Genomic DNA, 23,734 nt, shown 5'->3' with positions numbered 1-23,734 from the left:
TTTTGTACAGTTTGTAAGTTGTTTTATTTACGTTATTTACGTTATGCACATGCATAATGACAATCAAGAATTGTTGATTTTTGATTCTGGTTGGCAAAACGCCCCCACAAATGCTGCATTGATACAGAAACCTTCAGCGTGCTTTGTCAGCTGTTTACCATTCACTAGTGCACATCATGATGAGGACATGAAGAAAACAAGAACAGAAAGAAAAGCAGCCTCCTGCAAATGAAGCTGCGGGTACCACTGGTAGAAAGAGGGAAAGAAAAGAGCAGCGCTGTAGCTAAACCAGGGGCCAGTAGCACAAAAGTAGAATTAAGAAATCTCCAGGATATCTGATAAAGCAAACCCAGTGTTTCCCCAATTCTGGTCTTCAGGAACCCCTGCCCTGCATGGTTCCTGAAGGTGCCAAAGCTTATAATGGAAACTTCGGAAGAGGTGAAACACTTGATGTGTAAAAAGTCAAAACAGACACTTTCACAGCACTATGCTGCAGATTAGTTGTGTTTCAGTAATTATAGTGGTTATTTGGCACATGCTAGTAATGTTGCAGTGGTCACCAATGCGGTGCCCGCGAGCACCAGTTATAACATAGCAATGACAAAAGTGATGTAGCACAGCGGTGTGTGAATTGAGCCACAGTCGGTGGAAATTATGATGAATTATGAAGTCGGCCTGGCTTGTTAATGACTATGTTGATTATTGTGATCACTCATTGAACATCGTTCGCAGATGTCCATCAGAACGAAGGCTTGCAGACTATTAACACCCCTGTGCATGTCCATAGGTCACACCGCGAACAGCTGAGGGGAAAAGTAACTCTGCCTGTTTAAGATGCTAAAAACGTTCTGGAGGTTTAATGGCCAACAGAGATTTGACCTGACTGAGACAGATGGACAGGTGTGTGCAGATACATTAATATGGTAGCCCTCCATATTAGTCTCTACCGTTCACGTAATTCATTTAACGCTCTCAACTGTGTCGACATCTCCATTTACTGTGTTTTTGAACGTGTGTGTTTTTATATGCGGTTTTATAAAGGATGGGTGTTGCACCCTAGAAACTTCATCCATGTTACTCCCAAGTTGAGCTCATGTTTTGTGGATCTTTGACTTAACAAGTTGCCATTGCAGAAAACTTTGTTGGTGTGACTTCTCATTGTAAACTTTATATAAAAACTCATAAAAGAGGTGTCCTAAAAAGTCTAATTTTCATAAGAAAGTTGTGCACTCTGCCGTGGGAAGACTAAAGTGTCAGAGCTGCATCATGTCACACATAGACTATAGAAACACAGTCATGTCATATGAATGAGATTTTATGTTATTGCCCTCGCCACTGACTGAAAACCACTTTTGCAAACTCAGACGCGTGTAATCATCTCAAAAACTACAATATTACTGCATGGAAAAAAACATTTTGATCAAACCTCTGAAAACAGCAGTCCACATAGCATCTATACAAGAGTAATAATGACTTGACTAAATCAGAATTATAACAACATTGAAGGCAATATTTTAATGCTGTGCAATAAAACTGAGGTAAAAAGCCAAGTCAAAGCATTAAAAACATAAAACCTCTGCAATGCAATAAAAGACCGAAACCCTCAATGCACTTGACACAAGTCTTCACATTAACTAAGATGAGGTATGTGACATTTTACCACACAATCAATGTAAAGGTCAGAGCACATATAATAATGTAGACAGCTTTGAATGCACAGGTGACACTTTCAAATGAGCTCCAAGCACTTCATGACCTTTTCCCTCTGGACATGCACGAAGGGTTAGAGAACATTATATTTGTACATGTACTGTACTGCATACGTAGGGGTCTAAAAACTCGTATAAGCTGTTCAAGTTTTCTACTCCAATATCTGTACATGGCAGCTGCATGTGCATCAATCTCATTTTATAGCTGGTAAAGCTAAAGCTAATGTTACTTCAAGTGTATACTGCTGATCAGCTTCGGTATACATAAAGCTTTCATTTATGCCATGGAGTAATCGAGTCATTTTCAGATGAATACAACGAAGGACTAAAATGAAAATTGTGCCTCTAAAATATGACGCATTAATTAGCTGAAAAGAAAAACCAATACGTACAAGGCAATGTACTGTCACAAATTGCAAAAAGTGAAGTATTTCAGACATTAATTGTGGTCTTAAACTCCACAGCATACACACTTTAAATATTTACTCCACGTTTTTTTGTCTGGAGGACGTGGTTTAAAATGTTGTGCCCCATCTGAAATGGAACATTTACTAAAAGAACACAAAGAAACTCCCTGAAGACCATGTGGTTGTCACAAACAAACCCACACAGAGAGAATATATCAAAGCTTCTCATTCACAAAAGCACAATGAGAGTTCATAATCGTTTGCCTTTAGCGTGAGACAAATTGACCCATGGAAATGAGACCTGCACAAGAGAACAAAGCCCCACCTAGACTTAATGGGATGTAGTATAATTTGGACTCTATCTGACCTCTGTCCCTGGATTAAGTCTTTGTAACACACAACAAAGAGAAGCCTTGAATACCAGTAATTGACATTCATTGTTGGATTTGGGCACACATTTTGTAAAGCACTATAATCCAATGTGACATGGCTCCTGTGGAGACGGAGCAGCTTAGAGTCACCTTGCTCTTTCAGTCGGCAAATTAAAAGTTGGCTCACAGTAGGTTGGCGCTATATAAACCCCTGGAAAAAGCCTTGTCCTGGTTGGCTGAGCAGGAACATGAGGGGGGAATTGCTCCAGAGTGCTCAAACCTCTCCAGTGAAGACAAAGCTGGAGGGAAACAGAAAAGTTCTGCTGTGTGAAATGTATTTCTCTTGCAGGTCACTCAGTGTTTGGTGCAGCTCCGAGGTCAGCATAAAACTTTTTTTTGTAGAATTAAACAGACATGCACGCACATGTGGTATGACAATTTGACCAACTCTGAACTACTACAATATTTAAATTGTATTGGTATTGTGCAATGCTGTAGCTACGTTATCTTGTTCATTTTCGGAACCAACTTGCTCCCATTTGCCTGTGCTGTAGGTTTACTTCTGCTTCTCTTCACGTTCTCGCGCCACACTCCGCTCACCATCAGATGTGTAAAGCCCAGGTTGAAAACCTCAGTCCGGCCTCAGCCTCTGAGCCAGACTGAGCCTCTGTCCAGTTTCTGTTTTTGGGTCCAAAATGTTTGCATCTTAGGTGTTTTGTATCTGGATTGTTAAATTGATGTTTGTAAAGTCTCTACTGCCGATTGCTTTCGAAATGACTTAAACTGTGAGTGATGACATGAGACCACTTGAAGATAATAGCAGTTGAATGCAGAGCTCGCGCATCATGTCAAACCACCGGCTATTGTTGAAATCAAACCAAATTCTGATCTCACATTGAGTTCCCTGATATTTTGGCATGAATATTCCTCATAGTACAGAGGAAACAAGTTTATTTAATCACAATAAAACAGCATGTTTAAATGAGTATATATTGTATGACAGAGAGCAGAAGTCCTTCGAAATCACTACATAGGATATGAAAGAAGGAAAAATACACTATCCATAAACCCTAAATATCATGTAAATGCTTGGTGGCAAATGAATTAGCATACTAACATGTTTATTGTATGACAGACAGACATGAATGTCACTAAATATGTATGGTTGAGATGTTAGTATCGGACCAGAAACAGTGGTATCGAGTCATCACTAAGAGAGAGTGTAGTCCTCACTCATGTCAATGATCTACACACAAGTGATTCCCCATCATTTGTGTGCCATTTATCATCTGTGCATGTGTCCATCATCAGGCAAATATAAATACAAATATCAATGTAAAATATTCCTATATGGGAGATTTCATACATCAAAAAAGTTATTTTCCTATACGTTTTTGGACATACAAAGCCATTCACAGCCGTCACAAGTGGACTACGTAACAAGACTCATTACAGACACTGCTTTAAATAAAATCCTCAGATTTATTTCAGCAACTAAGACCATAAAAGATAAAGAGATAACCTGAGCTTAACATGACGAGACCTTGGTAAACATTAATGGAGTAAGGCCATTCACAAGTACAAACAACTCTTTAATTGGCAGCCAATGCAGCAATTTTAAGGTGGGTCTCGAGTGTGGGGGGTTTTTCTGAAGCATTTTTCAGTAAACAGCAGACCACAGTCTATTTCATAAGCATTTACATGTCATTCAAGGCTTTTGTTCTGAAACCTCACATTAATCAAATATTTTAAGTAACTGAAAATCTGGTAAAAGCTGATGACAACTGCTAAAACTGAAATGAATGACATTTTAAAACTACAATCGCCAGCCATGGATCACTGAATCTGTGCTGCACTGCTGCACTGAAGCCAACACAGTTCACTAATGGATATGCATGCGCTTCATTTATGCAACGACTACAGTATTTGTGTCCAATTCTTTAAGTATAGTGCATTTGTTGGTACGGTGCCCGCCTGTGCTTATTGCAGTGTTTTAACAGTGATACTGCAGGAAACCAGGTGTGTGTGTGTGTGTGTGTGTGTGTGTGTGTGTGTGTGTACTGTTTCTGTGATACACCAAGGTTGTATTGGCAATAATGTATATCCCACCGCTTCTCTCTAAACAGTGAGTTTTGGAGAAAAACAGCATTAAGTCATATATAGTTGTTCTTTGTACTATATTCTGTGAAGACACACACACACACACACACACACACACACACACACACACACACACACACACACACACACACACACAGGAGTGAGAGAAAGCACAAGAAAAGTGCTGATCCAAGGAAGTGTAAACTTTGCCTATGTCAGTGTATCAGTGTTAGTGCTGTGAAGCAGAGATATATGGTGGCACTAAAACTGACACAGTGTCCACGATGGGCATGACTGCACAAAAAAACATAGATGGAGTGAAATGACTATTGAGAGGACCTGGGTGTGGTGTAAAGGAAGGAGAAATGAAAAGAGAGATTAAAAAAAAATAGGCAAGAGCAAAATGACAGCTGTGATGTGGAAACAACCCTGCAATAAAAAGTAGCCCACAGGAAATTGGCTTATTAGAAGAAAGGTGAAATGACAGAAAGACAGAAAATGATCAGTAACACAGCGTAAAAGTGCTGTGCTTGGACATTGCGTTGCCTCCCCGAGCTGTGGTATGAAGGTTATATACAGCTAGAAATAAGTAACACTCCTACTTTGCTGAAAACTTTCTTCTTGACAAAAAAAAAAAAAAAGAATTGCTGAGGAATGAGTGGACAATTGATTTTTAGCTGCTCAGGTTTTGGTTTGTGGCCAGTAAAAACAGAGAGGAAGTGTGGCACTGCTGCAAAACAATTGAACAGTTAAGTAAAATATTTGCTTCAAAAGGTGCTAAAAGTTTTTTAACTTGTGTCAGTCAGAGAGGAAAAAACTGCTGATCGATACAGTGTTGAGTTCAACCTACTTCTGCCTGCTCTCACACACATTTGTGCTCATTATAAAAGTGATGGCAAGTTCATAGCTCCCCCTAGTGGTGACACTGCAAACAACCATTATAGAACAAACTAGTAGACACTTATTTTCTCTCCTTTGCTCTGCCTTTCATAAGACTGTTTTGGTATCACCTGCTCATCCCACCCACGTTAAACATGTTTTTAAGTGTCTCATTTCCCCTGGAGGGAATCATCACACACCCACACAATCACCCCTCATGTGTATGGCATCATCATTACAGCAGAGGCAAAACATTGCTCCACTGATCACAGAGGGCCAACAGTAAGAGAGCTGAAAGTGGCTCAGTCTCATGTTCGCCACAGACACACATACGAAAGAGTGAGTCCCTGTGAGTGTTTCTAATTGAGCTACATGGCCATGTTCAGCCGACACAGACTATTGAGTTTAGGTACCGCAGCTATGATCTGATTTACCCTTAGGCTACAGTGTCACCTTGAACATCCCTTAATAGATTCAAAGCAAAAGGATGGTGTGTGCATGTGTGTTTCATTGTCTAGTTAGATTGGCTCTTTTCCCTTTAGCAGTGTAAGATGAACCTCCTCTGGGTTTCTATCCTCAAGTGACCTCTGCGACCAAAAGACAGCGCTGCCTCTTAAATAACCACTTATCACTCCTCATCAATAATGAACAAACAGCAAGAAGGAGGAGCAGTGGGGCAGTGACACCCAAGCAAGGGGATGGGAGATGGGTGACTGGTGTTTGAACAGAAGCGTTTTGGATCATGAGTTCTTAAAACAGCCTGCCACCGGTAAATCAGTTTAAAAGCAAAACAAAGAAGAAGGAATCACCAAGATTATCCTCTCCCTGCCAAAGCTCAAACCTTTCTTGCATTAAATAATCCTCAGAACTAACAAAGCAAGAATATTTTTGTAAAGCTTTGATCATTTCTAAAGCTGAGATAGTTTCAAGGACTGGTCTGACGAGTCCGGTGATCCACAATGACTCTGCGGCTCATCCCTGAATCTCCTTTTCTGGAACACATGTAACTGAACTCTCCAGTACTGACTCAGAGCCAACTACTGCTGAGAAAAGTGAAACAACAGTATATTCATGTGTGTGTGTGTGTGTGTGTGTGTTCATGTGATTAATCATGAATAATAGTCATGTCAGGTACAAACTTGATCACACTTAGTGGTTCACAAATACACTGGTGATCTGTGTGGGTGTGTGTTTGTGAGTGTTGGGGTACTGCTACCTGGTAACCAGTTTATTTGTTTAGCACAGTATGTAAACAGCTTTGACTAAGCAGGGACACATCTGGTGTCCCTCATCCATTTCACTAGAAATATATTTAGCACGTGCAATTAAAAGTTTTAAGTGTAAAGGTAATAGGACACACCTAACCAAACGCCACACTTTTCTGTGCGGAGTTTGCATGTTCTCCTCGTGTGCACGTGGGTTTTGTCTGGGTTCTCCAGTTTCCTCCCACAGTCCAAAAACATGCACGCATTAGGCTAATTAGACACTCTAAATTAACTGTAAGAGTGAATGTGAGAGTGAATGGTCCGTATGTTATTTCGTGCGATCAACTGTCGAGGGTGTCCACGGTCTTTTCACCCCATTTCAGCTGGGATTTGCTCCAGCTCCAACGCGACCCTCACGTGGAGGTAGAAAATGAATGAATGTAAAGGTAATAGAGGTTAGACATACATTGATTAGGAGGTTAGAATAGGGGAGACGTCACTTTTCTAAGGAACTGTCAATGAAATGGCTCTAAAAAGGGTCTAAAGTGAGAGAGAACAAGCTGTGCACACGTTGACCAGTAAAACCTGACAAAGCACTTAAAGCAGCTATTTCCTCTTTACCAGCATGCAAATATCCTTATAGATCTCTTCTTCATTGTAACTGAGATTTATTTGATGGTCTCAATATCTAGTTTCAGGATTTTCATACATACACATACATACATATACATATATATATATATATATATATATATATATATATATATATAGATATATATATATATACACACATATATATACACATACATACATACATACATACATATATACATACATACATATATATATATATATATATATATATATATATATAATGACCATAGGTGTGAGTGTGAGTGAATGGCTGTCTGTCTCTATATGTCAGTGAGTGAGTGATAATTAGCCAGAAGTTCCCTAAGCAATGTTCACAATACATCTGTATCTACATTACATGGTATGTGTACATAGAATAAAAGTCGTCCCTACTTCTTTGCACAGAAAACCCCAACAATACGAGAAGCGGGTCAGTCTCATGACTCATCACCAAAACTCAGTTTTTGTTTGCTGTTGTCAGCATGGCAGTTGCCCTTATTCCTGACAGGATTTAAAAGCATTTGGAAAAGGGCAACAGGCCAGAATCAGCAGGTGAACACATTTTAAAAAAGGGCCCACAACAACGGTCGGTAAGAGTCAGTAAAGCAAACATCTATTTCACATCCTCTTAACTGGGTTGCACCTGTTATAGTTGGAAATCACATACTAATTATTTACATTAGTGCATAGAGAACAACATGGCTCTGTCCAACTCCAACTAGAGTAAAGGTCACATGATTTTGTGCAGAGAATATTGTCATACTTTAAACCAGGAGTGAGTGAAACAGAACAGAAAATCAGGGAGTCAAAAGTTTAAAATTGTTACTCACTGTTTGAAGAAGAGGCCATTTTCATTTTCTTTTCATCACTGTATCTTCTCTCACTGCATCTTTTTCTGACATGACAGTCCATGTTTGAATTCCCTGTCCAAATCTCCTCACCGGAAAAGTAACTTGCACCTGCTGACTCTTATTTATGTAATAAAGTTGCTGTCTTTTGTTTGTTAATACAGTTCTGAAGAATAAACTGACGAGTGACAACATGCCTGTGCCAATCACAACATAATGCGTTACACCTTTGGGTTTGGGTAATTACACCTCCACCCAGAGGGGGGCGCTGCTTCAAAACGTAAAGAGACCAAATCTGTGAAAAACACAGGTGTGAAGTGTGATGTAGTTCCATTTTCTGGATAATCATGCATTGAGAAAATCACAAAGTGACTTTAAAATGCTGTAATCTGCCAACATACACTCAGAGTGACTCCTGTACTACTGTAATGTGTCATTTTGTTGAATTGTATTTTGTAGTCTTGATATTTAGTCCTGATTCATTGACTTGTTTTGGATTTATAAAGAACACCGAACATTTGCAAATTTAAAATGACTAAAATGTTTTCTAGTGAAGTCTAAATTTACATTATTAAAGAAAAATCAAATGTATCAATTAAAACAGAGAAAAGAACATTTGAAAAGCTGCACCCACTGTATCACCATATTATGATCACAATCGAATGAATGGGTTGAGCTCCAGTGCTAATAGTAATTTATAAAATATGTATATGTTTTCTATAAATGATCATCTGTAACTGCATATGTGACGCTGCACCATAAATACACTGGTTTTATAATTGTGTCATTCTTTCTGTCCATCAAAATATTCATCATTAGTTCTAAGACAAAGATGTCACAGGATCTTGGTGGGTTCCTTATGTGTAAAGCTCATCACACACTCTAAGCCTTTTAATAACTCAGAATATATAGGTCGCTAAACCAGATACTGTACAGCCATAAATCCATCCATACCCACCCGTTATTTAAAGACCCTCTGCAAATGCTTTTATTGAACTGCAGCCAATCAACCAGATTCTCACACTACTAAATATTGCATTCATAATGATGATGACTAAAACTGCAGCTGAATGATTTATCTACAAATAAAACACATGTGGGGAAAAAAAATGCAAGTTGCTCATTCCTTCGCACACACATTTTTGTCACTACCAGACCAATTAAGTATTTAGTGAGGATTACCAGCTCCTATATATTAAATATTCACTTGCTTTCCAAGATGAATAAAGGATGAGAAATCGACGCATTTATCTGCATGTGTACGTACACGGCTGTGTTTGACTGTCTGCGTCGGAGCTACGTGTAAATGCATGTTGTATGAATGTCTGGTCGCGTGCACAGTGTTTTGCTCACTGTTTCTCAAGTGACTCGGTCGGTCACAAACTTCAGCTTCACAAGGGTCTGATTAAGAACACACACTGACACAATAGTGACTGCACACATGAAGAAAAGTGACTCACACACAACAAAGTCTTTTTGCTCTGTTCATGTCTCTTCACCTCCATTTACTCCTCTCCAAGTCTTCCCTCGTTCTGTTTCAGTGGGCCATAATAAATAAACCTGTTGCTTGGATCACTTCTCCTTACATAGGCAGATACCAGAGTATAAACACAGGCTCCAGTCCAGGTAGGACAGACTGTTCACTGCCTGCAGTGAGCAGACACTCATTGCTGCTCTCTCTTATTTGTAGGAGTAAGAATCTTTAGGTCTTTAAACCTCCAGTGTGCAACTTCTGTTGCCAAAACACTGCTATAGTGTAGTGTCACTACCACCCCAGACTCGTGTGGAGCTGATGCACTGTGTGAACTCATTTGACAATTGGTTTAGATTTAAAGGATGTCTAACAATGATGAAGTTTGCATAACGCTCTGAGGTTGCAATATTTTCTTTGATAAAAAAAAAGTTGGACAAAAACAATTCAAAAGGAAAAACCAAAGCAGAAAATAGGTAAAGAAGGTAACGAGGGAGTGTGAGTGACACTGTAACTCAGTCACCTTCACACCACTGTCCATCAACAGGCAGAGAACATTTAATCAGATGGACTGACAAACATCTACACTTCTGTACAAACACACACACACACAAGCACATGGCATATGTGGCTTTCAGCTCCCTGGAGGTCTAAATACCCCCCACACTCTCATCCATTTACCCAGCATCCTCTGCTCTGTATCCAATAATATCATGGGCTTTTGATTAATCTATTTTCCTACTATGCTGATTGAATTGGTGCCACTGTAATTCAGAATGTTTGATCAGTGCATCAGTGCCTGTTACCACTTTGGCATTTAGGTTAAAAGGGGATGTACTACATTGTGTTCCTTCTTTTTCTTTTTTTTTTTCCTTTTAAACAGGACTGTTGATTATCATTTTCAGATTGATGTTAATTTGCTTTTCCAAACAAAAAGACACAGCAAACTGTAACAGCTGTACATTCTTCATTACAATGAAAGGAGAGTCGAATGACAAGACAAATAAAGTGAAGAATAGGAATGCCAGCAGGAAATACCAGCACAAACCTACTGGATGTACACTCAGGACCAACATGTGTCTCTGGAACAAAATGTCTGTCATCTGCTTTTCTTACATGGTCCATGTGTGTGTTTTAATGTAGCAATAATATCTGCCACTGACGAAAAAAGTAGCGTTAATATTTGCCTCAAGGAAACCTTGAATGCATTTTTTCTGAATTGCAGCCGTCAAGATGCACGTTTACAATGATGTGCAGTTAGTGTGTCACAGACACACATGCACAGATGCTCCTTTACTGTAGAAAGCACACACCTACGCCCCACTCTGACCTAAACTCATGAATAATAATCTGTGGGGCATGCGAGTGAGTTCTTCTACTTTGTGCATTGTGCATATTTTTGAATGCAAACAGAAGTCATGCGTGTTCCGTGTATCTTTACCAGTGTTGAACATTGGGTTTTAGGGTATAGTAATGTTGCATCAGTTTGGTGCATCAATGCAGAAATTGGTTTTAGGAGTGAAATATTCAACATTCAGCCTTACAAGCTGTCAAGTAAAATTTTAATATACAGCAAAGTACTGAGGGGCGTCAGTCTACTTACTGTTATCGGGCGTCTGTTTTGGTGCATTCAAATTGGGTTAACTGTGACACTGACGACCTGTTACCTATAACATTTCTGAGTGCAGTGCAGACCCTGACACTGGTTGAGAAGAGGGTAAGATAAAATAGAAGAAAGAACATGAATTATTTTTGCTTTTTTTTCACCTGGTGAAATCATGGACAGTTTCATCTTTTCTAACTCCTATTAAATATTCAAAAGGATAACTTGAGGACATTAAAAAAAATTGCTGTTTTATTAGGTTGCTATGGCAATACACACAAACATTAAATCGCGCGCACACACACACACATACACCCATATATACACATATGCCAAGGTCCCAAGGCAAAATGCTCACCACACATGGCCATATGAGCTCCCATAGCCTGGTTGACCCAACAGGGAGACTGCCATCACACTCCCTTTCTCTCCCTCTCTCTCTCTCTCTCCCTCTCTCTCTTTGGAGAACACAGAGGGGTGATGGGGAAGTCATGCTCTAAGCTCCCAATTCATCTGTGCCAACACATCTAATAAGTTTAGCTCATGTTATTATTACACGGATTGTTACATAGTTATGTTTGCAGAATATAGCCAGAGAATCAGTGAGCAGAAAGCCCGGGGAATAAAAGAGCTGATCCAATGACCAAAGTTCTTGGAAACACTAATCCAGCAGCATCTCCAAATATAAATCACACATGGAGCCACATTTCTGAACAACAGCCTCATTTGGATTTTCAATAAAAACAATATTTGTGTTAAACAGGTGTTTTTAGCTTTTTCTTTCCTTACTCAAATACATATAATCAACATTATGGGCTGTCAACATAACCTGTTGTGACGTCATCTAATTGCGATATGGCCAGTGTCATGTTTATATTTTGCAACTGGAAGTTCACAGATGTCACCTGCAACCAGGCTGTCAATCCCACTGTTGTCCACTCATGTGTCATTCTTTATCGTCTACTTTACATGCTGTGTTGTTGAAGAAGACCTGAAACTAGAGATTGAGATGAACTCATCAGGAAAATGTTAACTGATGCTGTAAATCAAGTGTGAAGGAGGCTCATTTTCCCATAGGCTTTCCTTTTAAATGAGAGTTCTTTTTGCAATCAGCAGAGTCGTCCCTGGTGGCTATTTAGAAGACTCTATCCTTGTTATAAATAGTCTCTGAGTGATTCCCATGATGTTGTGGAGGACACCTGTGGATATGTGTTGCCGCTAGAATATGAACCGTGGTTGTAAAAGGGCATCCTTGCTGAGGCCAGTTGTATAACAAACTGAAGGCAGCAGCAGCAGCAGCAGCAGCAGAAACTCTTTATTAAGATCATTTTTCTCTGTCATTCTCCACAGGAGACAACAGCACAGCGGACACAAAGCAGCTTCATGCCGCTCTGTCGCCTGAGGGCTGAGCAGTGATCCACAATGTTCCAATCACACTCTCATCAAAGCACTGATGCTTAGTCACAACGTGGGCAAACAACTAAAGAAATAAAAGGACCAAGGATTCCGTGAAGATGCCATGGTGGACGGATGGTTTTCTAAACACAAAGTTAATTTAACATTTAACGTGAGCCATTTGGATGATCGTTAAATCCATATATGTTCTCAGTGTTGTTGAGCCTGAAGCATCGGCTTCAATTACTGAATCACATTACATGCTACTTGTTTTGTAACTAAATTAAAAATGCTTTAGTTGTTCTGCTTTAAAAACACTGTAAACATGAACAGAGAAATGACCAACTGCACGGCATAGCATAGCATAAAATATTAATTTATATTTAAGTTCAAATTCAAGGTCGAATATGATTGATACGGGTTAGTGAATGGTTGTGTCTCTCTAACCCTGTGATGGTCTGGTGTCTTCAGCTCCCAGTGACCCTCATGTAGAGGATAAAGCGTTAGACAATGAATGAATGAATGAATGAAACATATATTTGTTGGAAATGGCAGGTTTTCCTATTCAAAATAATACTAGCCGTTATAAAAATTGTAATAAAAACAGTCAGAATGATGTACTCTTACATAAATGTGTGCTGTCAGTGATCAATCAGCAACTGGGTCCCACATGAAGGTCAATTGGGACTATTGATGCATTTGGCGTTGCGTAATACAACAACGGTGAGCTTACAAGTGTTGGACGTTTTAACTTTAAAGATACAGTATGTGAGCGCGTGGCTGGTTGTGCTGGTTTTGTGCTCTTTGAATCTTCAGCTCAGAGGTTTCCACACACATCAGATTTTTCTGAATTAGTAAAGCTAAACCAAAAAAAACAGATCAGTGATCAGTAAGAAGTAGAAAAGCAGCAGGCACCACAGTCAGCACATGCACCAAAAGGGCAGAAAAACCCGGCATCAACACACCATTAACAACTCAGTCAATCACAAGTCAGCAGTTGGCAGGGACACCAACCATCCCACTTATCAGCTGTAAGGCTGCTAGGGCTGCCATGGCAACCTCAGAGCGTTATGAAGCTTCTCTATATGTCCCATAAACACCTCACACATGCACACACAGGTGTGGTTACCTGTACACCATGCCCGTCTGACTCTTCACTGTGTCGTGCAGAGACAACGAGTGGACGTTCAGAAACTCCTCCAGCTGTTTGAGCCTCACCACGCCTTTGGGTTTCTTAGCCGTCCAAAGCATGAGAGGAGTGTAAGGTCGAGGTCCCGTCCCTGTGGACGTCTGGCGGACGAGCCTTCCATGGCTCAGGCCTTGAGCCTGGACCCCGCCTTGACCTCTGGACCCCTTCTGCTTTGGGTTGGGAATGTCCGGGCACGTCGCTTTGTACAGATACATCTTCCTTCTCCTCTTCTTCACCTTCTTCTCTCTTTCAGTCTCTCCCTTCTTCTATGAGTCTGTCCCATAGACATGTACACTCAGAATAATCCAGGTGGGCCCTTTGCCCACGCAGCGCTACAGTGGAGCACAGGAACAGGTGATTGTGCGACTGAATCTCAAATGAAAAAAGAGAAGTGATGAGTATTCCCCTGGATGACGCTCCACATAAGTACAGTCCTCTTATTTAAAAATCGCAAAAAGAGAGAGGCAAGAAAATCCAACTTCTGGGGCAAAAAAAACACTTTTGAAAAGCGAAAAGCAGTTTCCAAGAATCAATAATCAAGTGTAGTCTAGTCTGACTGCAGGCTGCACATCCTTACATGTACTTCACCATGGGCTGTGCCAAATATGTTCTCTATTCACATACACACATGCACAGAGAGAGTAAAAGACATACACACAGAGATAACTCACTGTCTCACTCTCTCTCTCACACACACACACAAACATACACACTCATGCTGTCACTTTGCCCCCTGCTCAGCCAGTCTACATCATAAGCTCAGTTTGGTTTTGCTCCCTATTAAATGGCATGGGAATCTGGGACATTTTTTTCCCGCCCTCCCTCTCTCTCTCTCTCTCTCTCTGCCTCTCTCTCCTTCCTTTAACTATCTTTTTTACCAACTCCCTCTTATACTCTTTCCCACTCTCACTTTCCTCATCATCCCTCTTTTGTCTTTCAGTATTCCCTCCGTCATAAGCCCTCTTACTTTCTCCTGATTTCCTCCCTTGTCTCCCTTTCAGCGGTTACATCTCATGCTTTTTTCCTCTCCTTTGTCTGGTTTCATCTGGCACAGACACACATATTAAACTTTATTTTTTTCGGCACTTTTCCTTTCACAAACGCCCCAATTACATTTCCTTTTATTTGACCTCTTCTCTTTTTATCTTTGCTTTCCTCCTCTGCTTCTCCTCTGCCTCTCTCTAAACAGAGTATACTCTGGACTTTTGCCAATAACAAACACCTAAAGTAAATACACACATTGCATTTCACACACACACACGCACACACACACACACACACACTACTCTATATGATCTCTCACCCGGGGCGTCCTCATGGGATTGTTCAGTGACATCATGTCTGGTCCTCCAATGAATTGTGGGAATCATGAGGAATGCTATTCTCCCATATCAGGACATTTCTTCGTTCCGACACACGCGGTAAGTCTTTCATTATAGACACACACACACACACACACACACACGCAAGTGTGTGCAAAAATACACACATACACACACGTCGATTAATTCTTGGTATTCAGCAAACCATACTTGGTCAGCACACTCTGAACAACCCTGCCAAAAAGAAAACCTGTCCACACAATAGTGTAAACATAAAAGCACTTCATTATGTCCGCTTTTCATGCAAATTCATCATTTATTTTGTTTGTTTTTTTTCTCTTGTCACATCATCTGAACCAGTTGCTTGGCTGCCATTTGTTTCTTACACTGTGATTTTAAACTTAGAACTTTGTGGTGGGATGTGAGTTCCTTTGGATTGAGGTTTAAGGTTGAGGTAAAAAAAAAAAAAAAGGGGGAGGCATATGCAATATTATTTTTCCAAAGGTTGACTGCTTATAATAATATAAATATTATATTTAATAATTGATTTAATGTGTAAAATACAATTCATGCTTCACTGTGTTTATCTTTCAGTAACTGTTGTATTGCAAAGACAGCAGTAAAGATGCACACACACACACACACACACACACACACACACACACACACACACACACACACACACACACACGCAAACATAAAAATGTAGACATGGATGTTTGCAGAGGGGCAGCTGTGTCTGTTGTCCGACAGGATGGATGGAAAAACTGATCCTGCCCGACAGCAGGAAAGTCAGCTGAGTTTATGCAATGCCAGTGTGTATTTACCGAGTATTTATAGACACTTGACACAATCGTGCACACGGAGCGTATACATGCACACATTTACTGTAATCCAATTAACCTTTGATTATAGTAAAACAAACTATTGATGCTGGTTTGCTTTTGGGACCTTTGATTTTCTCCTTTCATATATTTTTCATTCCTATGTCCTTTGAGCTGCTATTGGTCATTTGAGGAAGTGTGAATCACTGACAAAAAGAGTCAGATGAGGTCAAGAGGCAACGTGGTGAAAACAATATCTTCACTTATTTCACTTCCTTTAACTCTAATGTTTTCCTTTTTCTTTTTTAAATCCAGGCTGTTTCCAGCATCAGCTTCACGTTTCCTGAGACTAATTAGTCGCCTTTTTCCTCTCTCTTTCATTTTGGCCCCACCACCCCCTCATGTACACCCTCCAGTGGAAAAAGAAATCCCTATACAATGATTAATGATTGCATATGTCTGATAATTATCCAGTGTGCACAGTGTGATAGAAACAGAATAAGTAGAGCAGCCATTTAAAAAAAAAATTTTTTTTTTTAAAAAAGATTAGATGACTAAATACACATCCACACTTTATCATCTTCACAGTGTGTAAAATGGTACTTATGTGTCATTTACATGGAAGGACATGCTCCTTCTATGACTCAATGGCAGCAATATTTATGCCACTGATCAGCTTCCAGCCCTCAGGGAGTGTCCTGCTCCCGTTTAACACCAATGTGTTGCCCTACATTCTCCACTAAATCCCATTTTTTTATTATCGTTTTAAAACCTTAGCCTAATCCTGAGGGACAGGAGCAAACTGAGGCTGACATTATCACATCACACTGACTGTACTGTATATATTGTTTAACATTACAGTATTTCAGGTACTGAGAAATGGCTACATCTATTTACTGTGCCCGTCCAAAAAGGTGCTTGCAGTGCCACTTTTGGGCAGTATCCCAAAACTCCATCCATCAACTTCTAATCGTACACATGTTTTTGTTCTCCCCGCTACTGTATCATGTTGCCACTCCTTTGTCTCAAGTGTTATGAGGAAATATAATCTCAACACCTGGTCAGAGAAGGCAGCAGTGCTGTTGGCTGTCAATCAAGTTTAGCTGTAGAGCCTTGAATTGTTGGCTCCCTGCTGTAAGAACTTTATTTAAAAATGTACTAATTAATAATAGAGGAGAAAGCGTTGCAGCAAATAAGTAAAAATAATAATAAAAACACAAAACTTAAATATGATTACAACATTAAAAATTCTGCCCTGTGACAAAAGGATTAGGGTTAGTCTCTAAAATGAATCCATCAGTATTGGAAGCAAAACTACAACACAGGGGGGGAATCCTACAGCTCATATAGACTGTGTGACACTTTGTCACGATCAGCCAGTGCTGCCATGTTCAATAAAGAGATGACGGATTCTTCTGCTGACTGAGTCTGAAATCATCCACAGTCAGCTCGATTATTGCATTATTTTATTTCATATGAATCTCCAAGCCTATAATGTCATCTCTGGATATTTTGTCAAATAAATCAGAGGGCTGCTGATCAACAGGAGAATAACATGAAACAGTTAAATATACAGTAGTAGGCTAAGTGAACATGCAAAAGACCGTTTAAAGCAGGTTGCACGTCAGAAAATATTCTATCCCTATCAAAACCAAACAACTTATAGTAGCCCATGGCCTAGAGGAAAGGAATTGGGCTCATAACGTGAAGGACACTATTCTAATCCCCTCCTTTACTCCCTGGGTGCAGATAAGTGCTTCCCACTGCTCCTGTGCCCATCTTGTGTGTGTTCACTATACTACAGAGGTCAAATTCATCGCCACTAATTGGTGTGTGTGCAAAAATTACTTATTCTAATTAAATAACACTGACGGGTATTAAGGAAAAGAAAGTGCTATTTTCAGCTCAGTTATGACAGCCTGGGATTCCTGTGGTCATTTCTCTGACCCAGTTTTTGGGCAAAATCACTAAGGAGCTTAAAATCGCAGTAATTTTTCAGATTCAAATGAGAGAGCTGAGATAAATCGATTTCATGCCATTTAAAGTGTGTGTGTGTGTGTGTATTCTTTATGGGTATCTTTGTGAGGAATAAAAAAACTTATAAACCTAAGGAAGTGAGGACACTTCATTCTGTCACCCCTAAAAAGGGTTCTTTGAGGGTTACGACCTGGTTAAAAGTTAGGGTTAGGCACTTAGTTGTTAAGGTTAGGGTAAGGGGCTAGGCAATGCATTATGTCTATGTGGGTCCTCACTATGAATCCTACGCAAACGAGTGTGTGAGTGTAGAGGACTTGTTGAGGTACACTGGAGTCGGTCATTAGCTATTCTTAAGTTTGATCATAGTCATAGTAATGGAGTCACATTCATCCATTGTCTACCAATTTATGTGTGTGTGCACACATGTATTTTGTGTGTGCTAAGGTCTTGCTAAGTGATTCACACAGTGAAGTGTCTCATACTCATGCTCCACTGAGCTCACTACTAAACACACTCACACACACACACACACACACACAGCACAGTCCACATGCACCTGTCACTCTGTCTAACCACGAGAGACTTTCATCCTAAGTTTATGAGCCTGTCGGTGAAGAGCATGTGAAGTGTGTGTGTCACCAACATGTCACCAAGTAACATTTAAAAACCACATCTGAAAACAAAGCTGAACATAAGTCTTTCAGGTCAAATGGCCGCCACAAAACTTCACAACTGAGATCAAAATGTATAGGCCAAGTGCTTTCTGCTAAGTTATCAATATTATATCAGTTTTTGAATGGATCAATGATGTCTATAAACTGACTAAACTATAATTTAACATTGTCCTTCATCCTTGTCACCAAGTGAATGTTATGTGATGAGTGAATATGAATGAAAGGAAACTCATTGATCCTGATCCTGCTGATTATGTCCAGACTACACAAACAACACACAAACCAAATACATGTAGCCATGTACTGTATGTGTCACTTGTGACATGAACGAGGCCAGAGAATGACATCAATCAGCACTTTGAGCTGCAAGAATTCTTTGTAACTGTGAAGGGAGGGCAACATTACATGGAGCCTCTTCACATGTGACAATTTTTAAGTTCTGAGCAAAATGATCTCACTGCTTATCTAGCCGACAGTTCGCTCTGCATGAGCCTGTCAACTTCTGCCAATTCATTCTCTCTGAACAGTGACCAAACACATTTGGATTACGGAAATCTCTTTGAATAAGCAGTACCGTGCCATGTTGCTATGCGGCAGAAATAGTTGCATAAATATTTGGAAGGGCTGAACATTTTTGCTCAGCTATCTCTGCTCCGCTTTGTCTTTTCTCTAAATTAGAGAGTGGATTGAGCCAAAACCAACAGGGAGGCTGGAGAATGGAGAGAGGGAGAGAGAGAGAGAGAGAGAGAGCAGAGGAGACAGGGGAGGAGAATAAAGGCCAGAGAGCAGACCAATGAATGTGGATCTTTAGGCTTAGATGACTGGAATGAGACGCAGACGGATTAGGCATTTAGTGACAAAAAAGGCGAGTAGAGTGAGGAGAGGGAAGACACAGCAAGGAGGGAGGAGTAACATAATACTGAAAACATCTATGTGTGAGAAAGAGATGGTTAGTTAACTAGGTACTTGTACTTTGTAAAGTAACTTTTACTGAAGTTTGTTTTTTTTGGATGTGCTGTACTTTGCTACGTTTTAAATCACATTCCATTAGTGAGTAAAAAAATGTTGGCGTGAATTAAAAAATAATAATTTCACACATTTGGCAGGGAATGATGAGGACAGGTGAGTGGTGAGGACAGGTGAGTGATGAGGACAGGTGAATTGAGTGAGTGAGAAAGTTAAAGCATTTGTGACCTTTGACCCATGTTGACTGATACATTATGTGTTTACATATTTCATATTGTCAGCACTTTAGTTTGTAAAGGTTTGCCTTTAATTAAAAACAATTAATGTGAGGTTTGTGTCCCCTTGTCCTTTTTGCACCACACAAGAAAGAACCCCAACCTTGTTAAAAAATAAACTTGAGTACAATACTCTGAGTACATTTTAAACAAGCTACTTTTTTTACTTTAACTTGAGTACATTTTTAGACCAGTACTTTTACTTGTACTTAAGTAAAATGGTACTTTTACTTGAGTAGAATATTTCAGTACAATTCCACCTCTGCCATTAGGTAATCATTAATCAAGTGATTCCTAAGTACTGCGTAAATAAGAAAAGTGCTGTATAAATAAAGTGTACTATTACTATTATTATTATTATTATTATTATTATTATTATTATTGTTATAAACATGTACTCGGTATCGATTAATACACTCTGCATCTGCAAGAAGGCATCGGACTTCAGGAAAGTGTGTATGAGGGGATGCATTAAGTGTGAAAAGGTTAGTTAATCAGTGCATCAACAACTAATGATTAGTGAACTATTCCCTAATAATTCTTAAAATAATGACATTAGATAATGATTACGTACACTAACATGTGTCATGCTATTTGTGCTTTCTGTCTGTCTGTCTGTCTGTCTGTCTGTCACAAAGACAGGAATCAAATCACATCTAGTCCAGCCGCCATATGTTTTATCGCTATAGTGTTAGAAGATGTCAACGCAGTTTAATGCAGCACGTTAGATGCCAGCTATTAACATAACAGCCAGATCAGGTGACACAGCTGCAGGCCAGAGGTCGCTACGACCACTGTCATGTCTGTGACACACAATTGTCACAACTGTCATGTGAAAGCACTTGTGGTCCAGCCCAAAATACTTAAGTAATCTGTCAGTGTATACATACACTGACCATGCCTAATGTACACCACGCACACACTGGCATTAATGTGTTAATAATATGAGGATGTGATGGCAAATGTTGGTTGTGGACACAAAAGCTGTTTGTCTACTGCTGCCTCATTAGTAAGGAACTATTAAATGAATCCAAGCTAATTTTAAATTAAAGCAGAGGAACAACAACTCCTCTGTGCCGATTTCCTCTATGGACTTTGACGCGAGAAACTTGAGTTTTCAGTTAGAAAACAATTGTCAAACAAGTTAATTAAGTGGTGAATATTATTTTAAGATGTTGTAGAATTGAACAGCTGCAGCTGTCTGTTAGGTGGTTAGAATGTGTCTTTCCTTGAGTCCCTGCAGGCAGCTTTATATTCAGTCTGCCAATCCACTGTGTGCATTCTAGGCACCGTAGACGCACAGAGGGCAGCTGTGTGTGTGTGTGTGCTGCATTAATGTGTGGCTCTGTTTATCACATTCAGGCCTTCAGTCTATTTGCACTGTCAGGGTATCTTTCAGCGACATGTGATTTGACTTCTCTCACACACACACACACACTGAACACACTTGACTGACCTGTAGGGCATGCCAGTTTTATGTGCAACTGTCTCCTCTTTGCCCAGTCCAAACATTTTCAGGTACCAGGTCGTCTCCATCTCTCTGATGAGTGTCGCCTTTTGCCGGAGCTGTGCCCCTTGCTTCCCAGCGGAGGAATTGCGCTTGGCATCCTGCGAGTTGCTCCGGTGGCCCTTTGTCCCACTAAGAGAGGCCACTGACTGTTTGCGGTGCACATGCAGTGGATGCCCACTGATGCCACCTCCACTGCTCCGGGCTGCTAGCATGGCCCCAAAAGGTGCCCCCTTCGCTCAAGGGCAGAGTTCAGGGGACAAGTCAAAGAGGAGGAACTTCAGAGTTCCCAAGTGTGACTTAGTCCTTGGTTGCCGTTCTTTAGGGAAGATCAGTCATGCATGTCTAAGAAAAGCTTGTTTTGTCTGCCATTTCAGGTCACCTCTCTCTGTCTCTCTCATCTTCTGTAATTCACTTCCTCAACTTGCTCTTTTCTGCTGTTTGTTCTGACTTCTGTCTGTCACTCTGTCTGCCTTTCTTTCTGCCTGTGAAGTGTGCTCTCTACCTCTCTTATAGCCTCATCAAGCCTGAAACAGGATCCTGGTTTCCTTGTCTCGTCACAGGCTGCAATGGCCTAAAAGGAAGGAGACACACATGCCAGGATGACGACAATGTTTGCATGCACGCACACGCACATGCAAACACACACACAAAAAAAAAACAGATGCGTTCAGAGCACTATTTTAATTATATATTTATTAATAGCAATCTGTCTATCTCCATACACAATGGAATGATTGTGGACCTGTTGGTAGTCAAACGAGAAAATAAAATAATAATGCGAGTGTGGATTTAGACAATAAACGCAACGCAAATTATTTAAATTATTTGAAGCATGGCAATTAACATTTATTAACACACAGCACATGTTGCAGAATGTTTCCCTTTATCTCCAGACTTGGTATGAGTGACTACTCTATATTTGCACAGCTCGCAGACCACTTCAGAGTCTCTGAGTCTTAACACCATTCCTTGTGTCATAAGACTCCATGCTGTGGTGGGAGAAACACAAATTTACACCTTTCCCAAGCATAACAATGTTTAAAACACAGATGTTTGGCTGCAGAACACAACAACATGTGAGCACGTTTTCTTTGTTTGTTGAAAAAAAACAAAAAAAAAAAAAAAAAAAAACACACCAATACACCTACCAGAGTCTGTTTGATGGACTTTACATTCAAATGCTTTCGGGCCACAGCATGCATGAACTCTTTCCACGCCTAAAGAGTGAGGGACACAAAAAAAGAACAAAAGCTTTATCACACACAGTTCAAAGTCAGTCTGAGATGGGAGGAGAGGAGAAACAGCACTTGGATACAGAGTGGAGTGTGTAAGTCATGAGCTGTGTCCAAACCTTCTTATAGCTTCTCCCTTTAGGGGTCGCTGTAGCAGATCATCAGCCTCCATCATGCCCCATCTCGTGACCTCTTTTGTTCCACCAACTGTCCTCATGTCCTCCTTCACAACATCCATAAACCTTCTCTGTGGTCTTCCTCATTTCCACCTGCCCGGAAACAGCTATATAACCACAATGTGGTTATATAACCACAATGTGGTTACATAGCCCAGTGGTGATATGCAGTTACTGCATATCACCACTAGGACACGCCAAAGCACCATTTTCATGCCTGATACTATTGTTTTAAAAGATTAAATCTAATGAAAATAAAAATACACAACTTTCAGGCATTTCAGGCATTTGCATTTTGCCCGTCTCTCCTTTAAACATGCAAGCTTCTCTTTCACATTTTGCTCTTTCAGATGTCTGTAATACCGGTCTAAATCCAGACTTCTTCAGGGAAAATAAAACATGGCACTGGTCTGAGGGTAACTAGTTAGCCAGTCCTTCTTCTCAGCTCGTGGAGAAAGAAAGAACAAGTGTAATTCCTCCCTCTGTCTTTCGTTTGCTGCTTTATGGCGACGTTCGTCTGGTCAGCCGAAAATTGCAGCGAGATAAAGGCGTTTGGTGATTCTTTTTTATGATGAAACCGTCAATTAAGCGCTAGTAAAGTTAGCACAACTTACAGAGAAGCGAGCGGAGGCATTTCCGCTTCCGCCGGCATCAGGTTAGTCCTCCAAGTTACTGTTACTGCGAGGGTGTATCTATGTGCGTGTCTCGCTCTGCGCAAAGGTTTAACGAGACAGACGTGTGCGCCCGAAGACCGGAAATACTTATTAATAGGTGATCGACTTCAGGGTCTACTAAAAAGAGCGTGAATGCACACTTACCAGAATTAGTTTCACCTGGCTTCACCAAGCCACGCCTACTTATCCAGCCAGTATGAATTAGTAGCATAGGTCAAGCTCCACTTTCTTAGATATCCTGGATTTCTTAATTCCACCCCCAATTAAGACAACCAACAAGTTAGAAAACAAACT

At 40.2% G+C, this 23,734-nt stretch overlaps 1 protein-coding gene across 2 annotated transcripts in view; it reads right to left on the bottom strand.

Moving 5' to 3' along the window:
* The window catches only part of kcnab1a (potassium voltage-gated channel subfamily A regulatory beta subunit 1a), an 87,778-nt gene extending 65,201 nt beyond the window's left edge, over positions 1-22,577 (bottom strand). Inside the window, exons 1-2 of one of the 2 annotated variants that reach the window (XM_058634924.1) lie at positions 22,507-22,577; positions 21,305-21,929 (exon numbers count right to left, since the gene is read on the bottom strand). In XM_058634924.1, the coding sequence (XP_058490907.1) occupies positions 21,305-21,570 (266 nt within the window). In that variant the 5' untranslated portion in view covers positions 21,571-21,929; positions 22,507-22,577. Of the gene's footprint in view, positions 1-13,750; positions 14,532-21,304; positions 21,930-22,506 lie in introns of those variants that run through there. The other variant, XM_058634923.1, reaches the window with a different exon arrangement.
* Between the last annotated feature and the right edge of the window lie 1,157 nt (positions 22,578-23,734).

Source organism: Solea solea, chromosome 7, assembly GCF_958295425.1.
Source record: "Solea solea chromosome 7, fSolSol10.1, whole genome shotgun sequence".
In the NCBI taxonomy this organism is placed as follows: Eukaryota; Metazoa; Chordata; class Actinopteri; order Pleuronectiformes; family Soleidae; genus Solea; species Solea solea.
The sequence above is the reverse complement of the archived record's forward strand: the minus strand, read 5'-3'. Positions and strand labels throughout refer to the sequence as shown.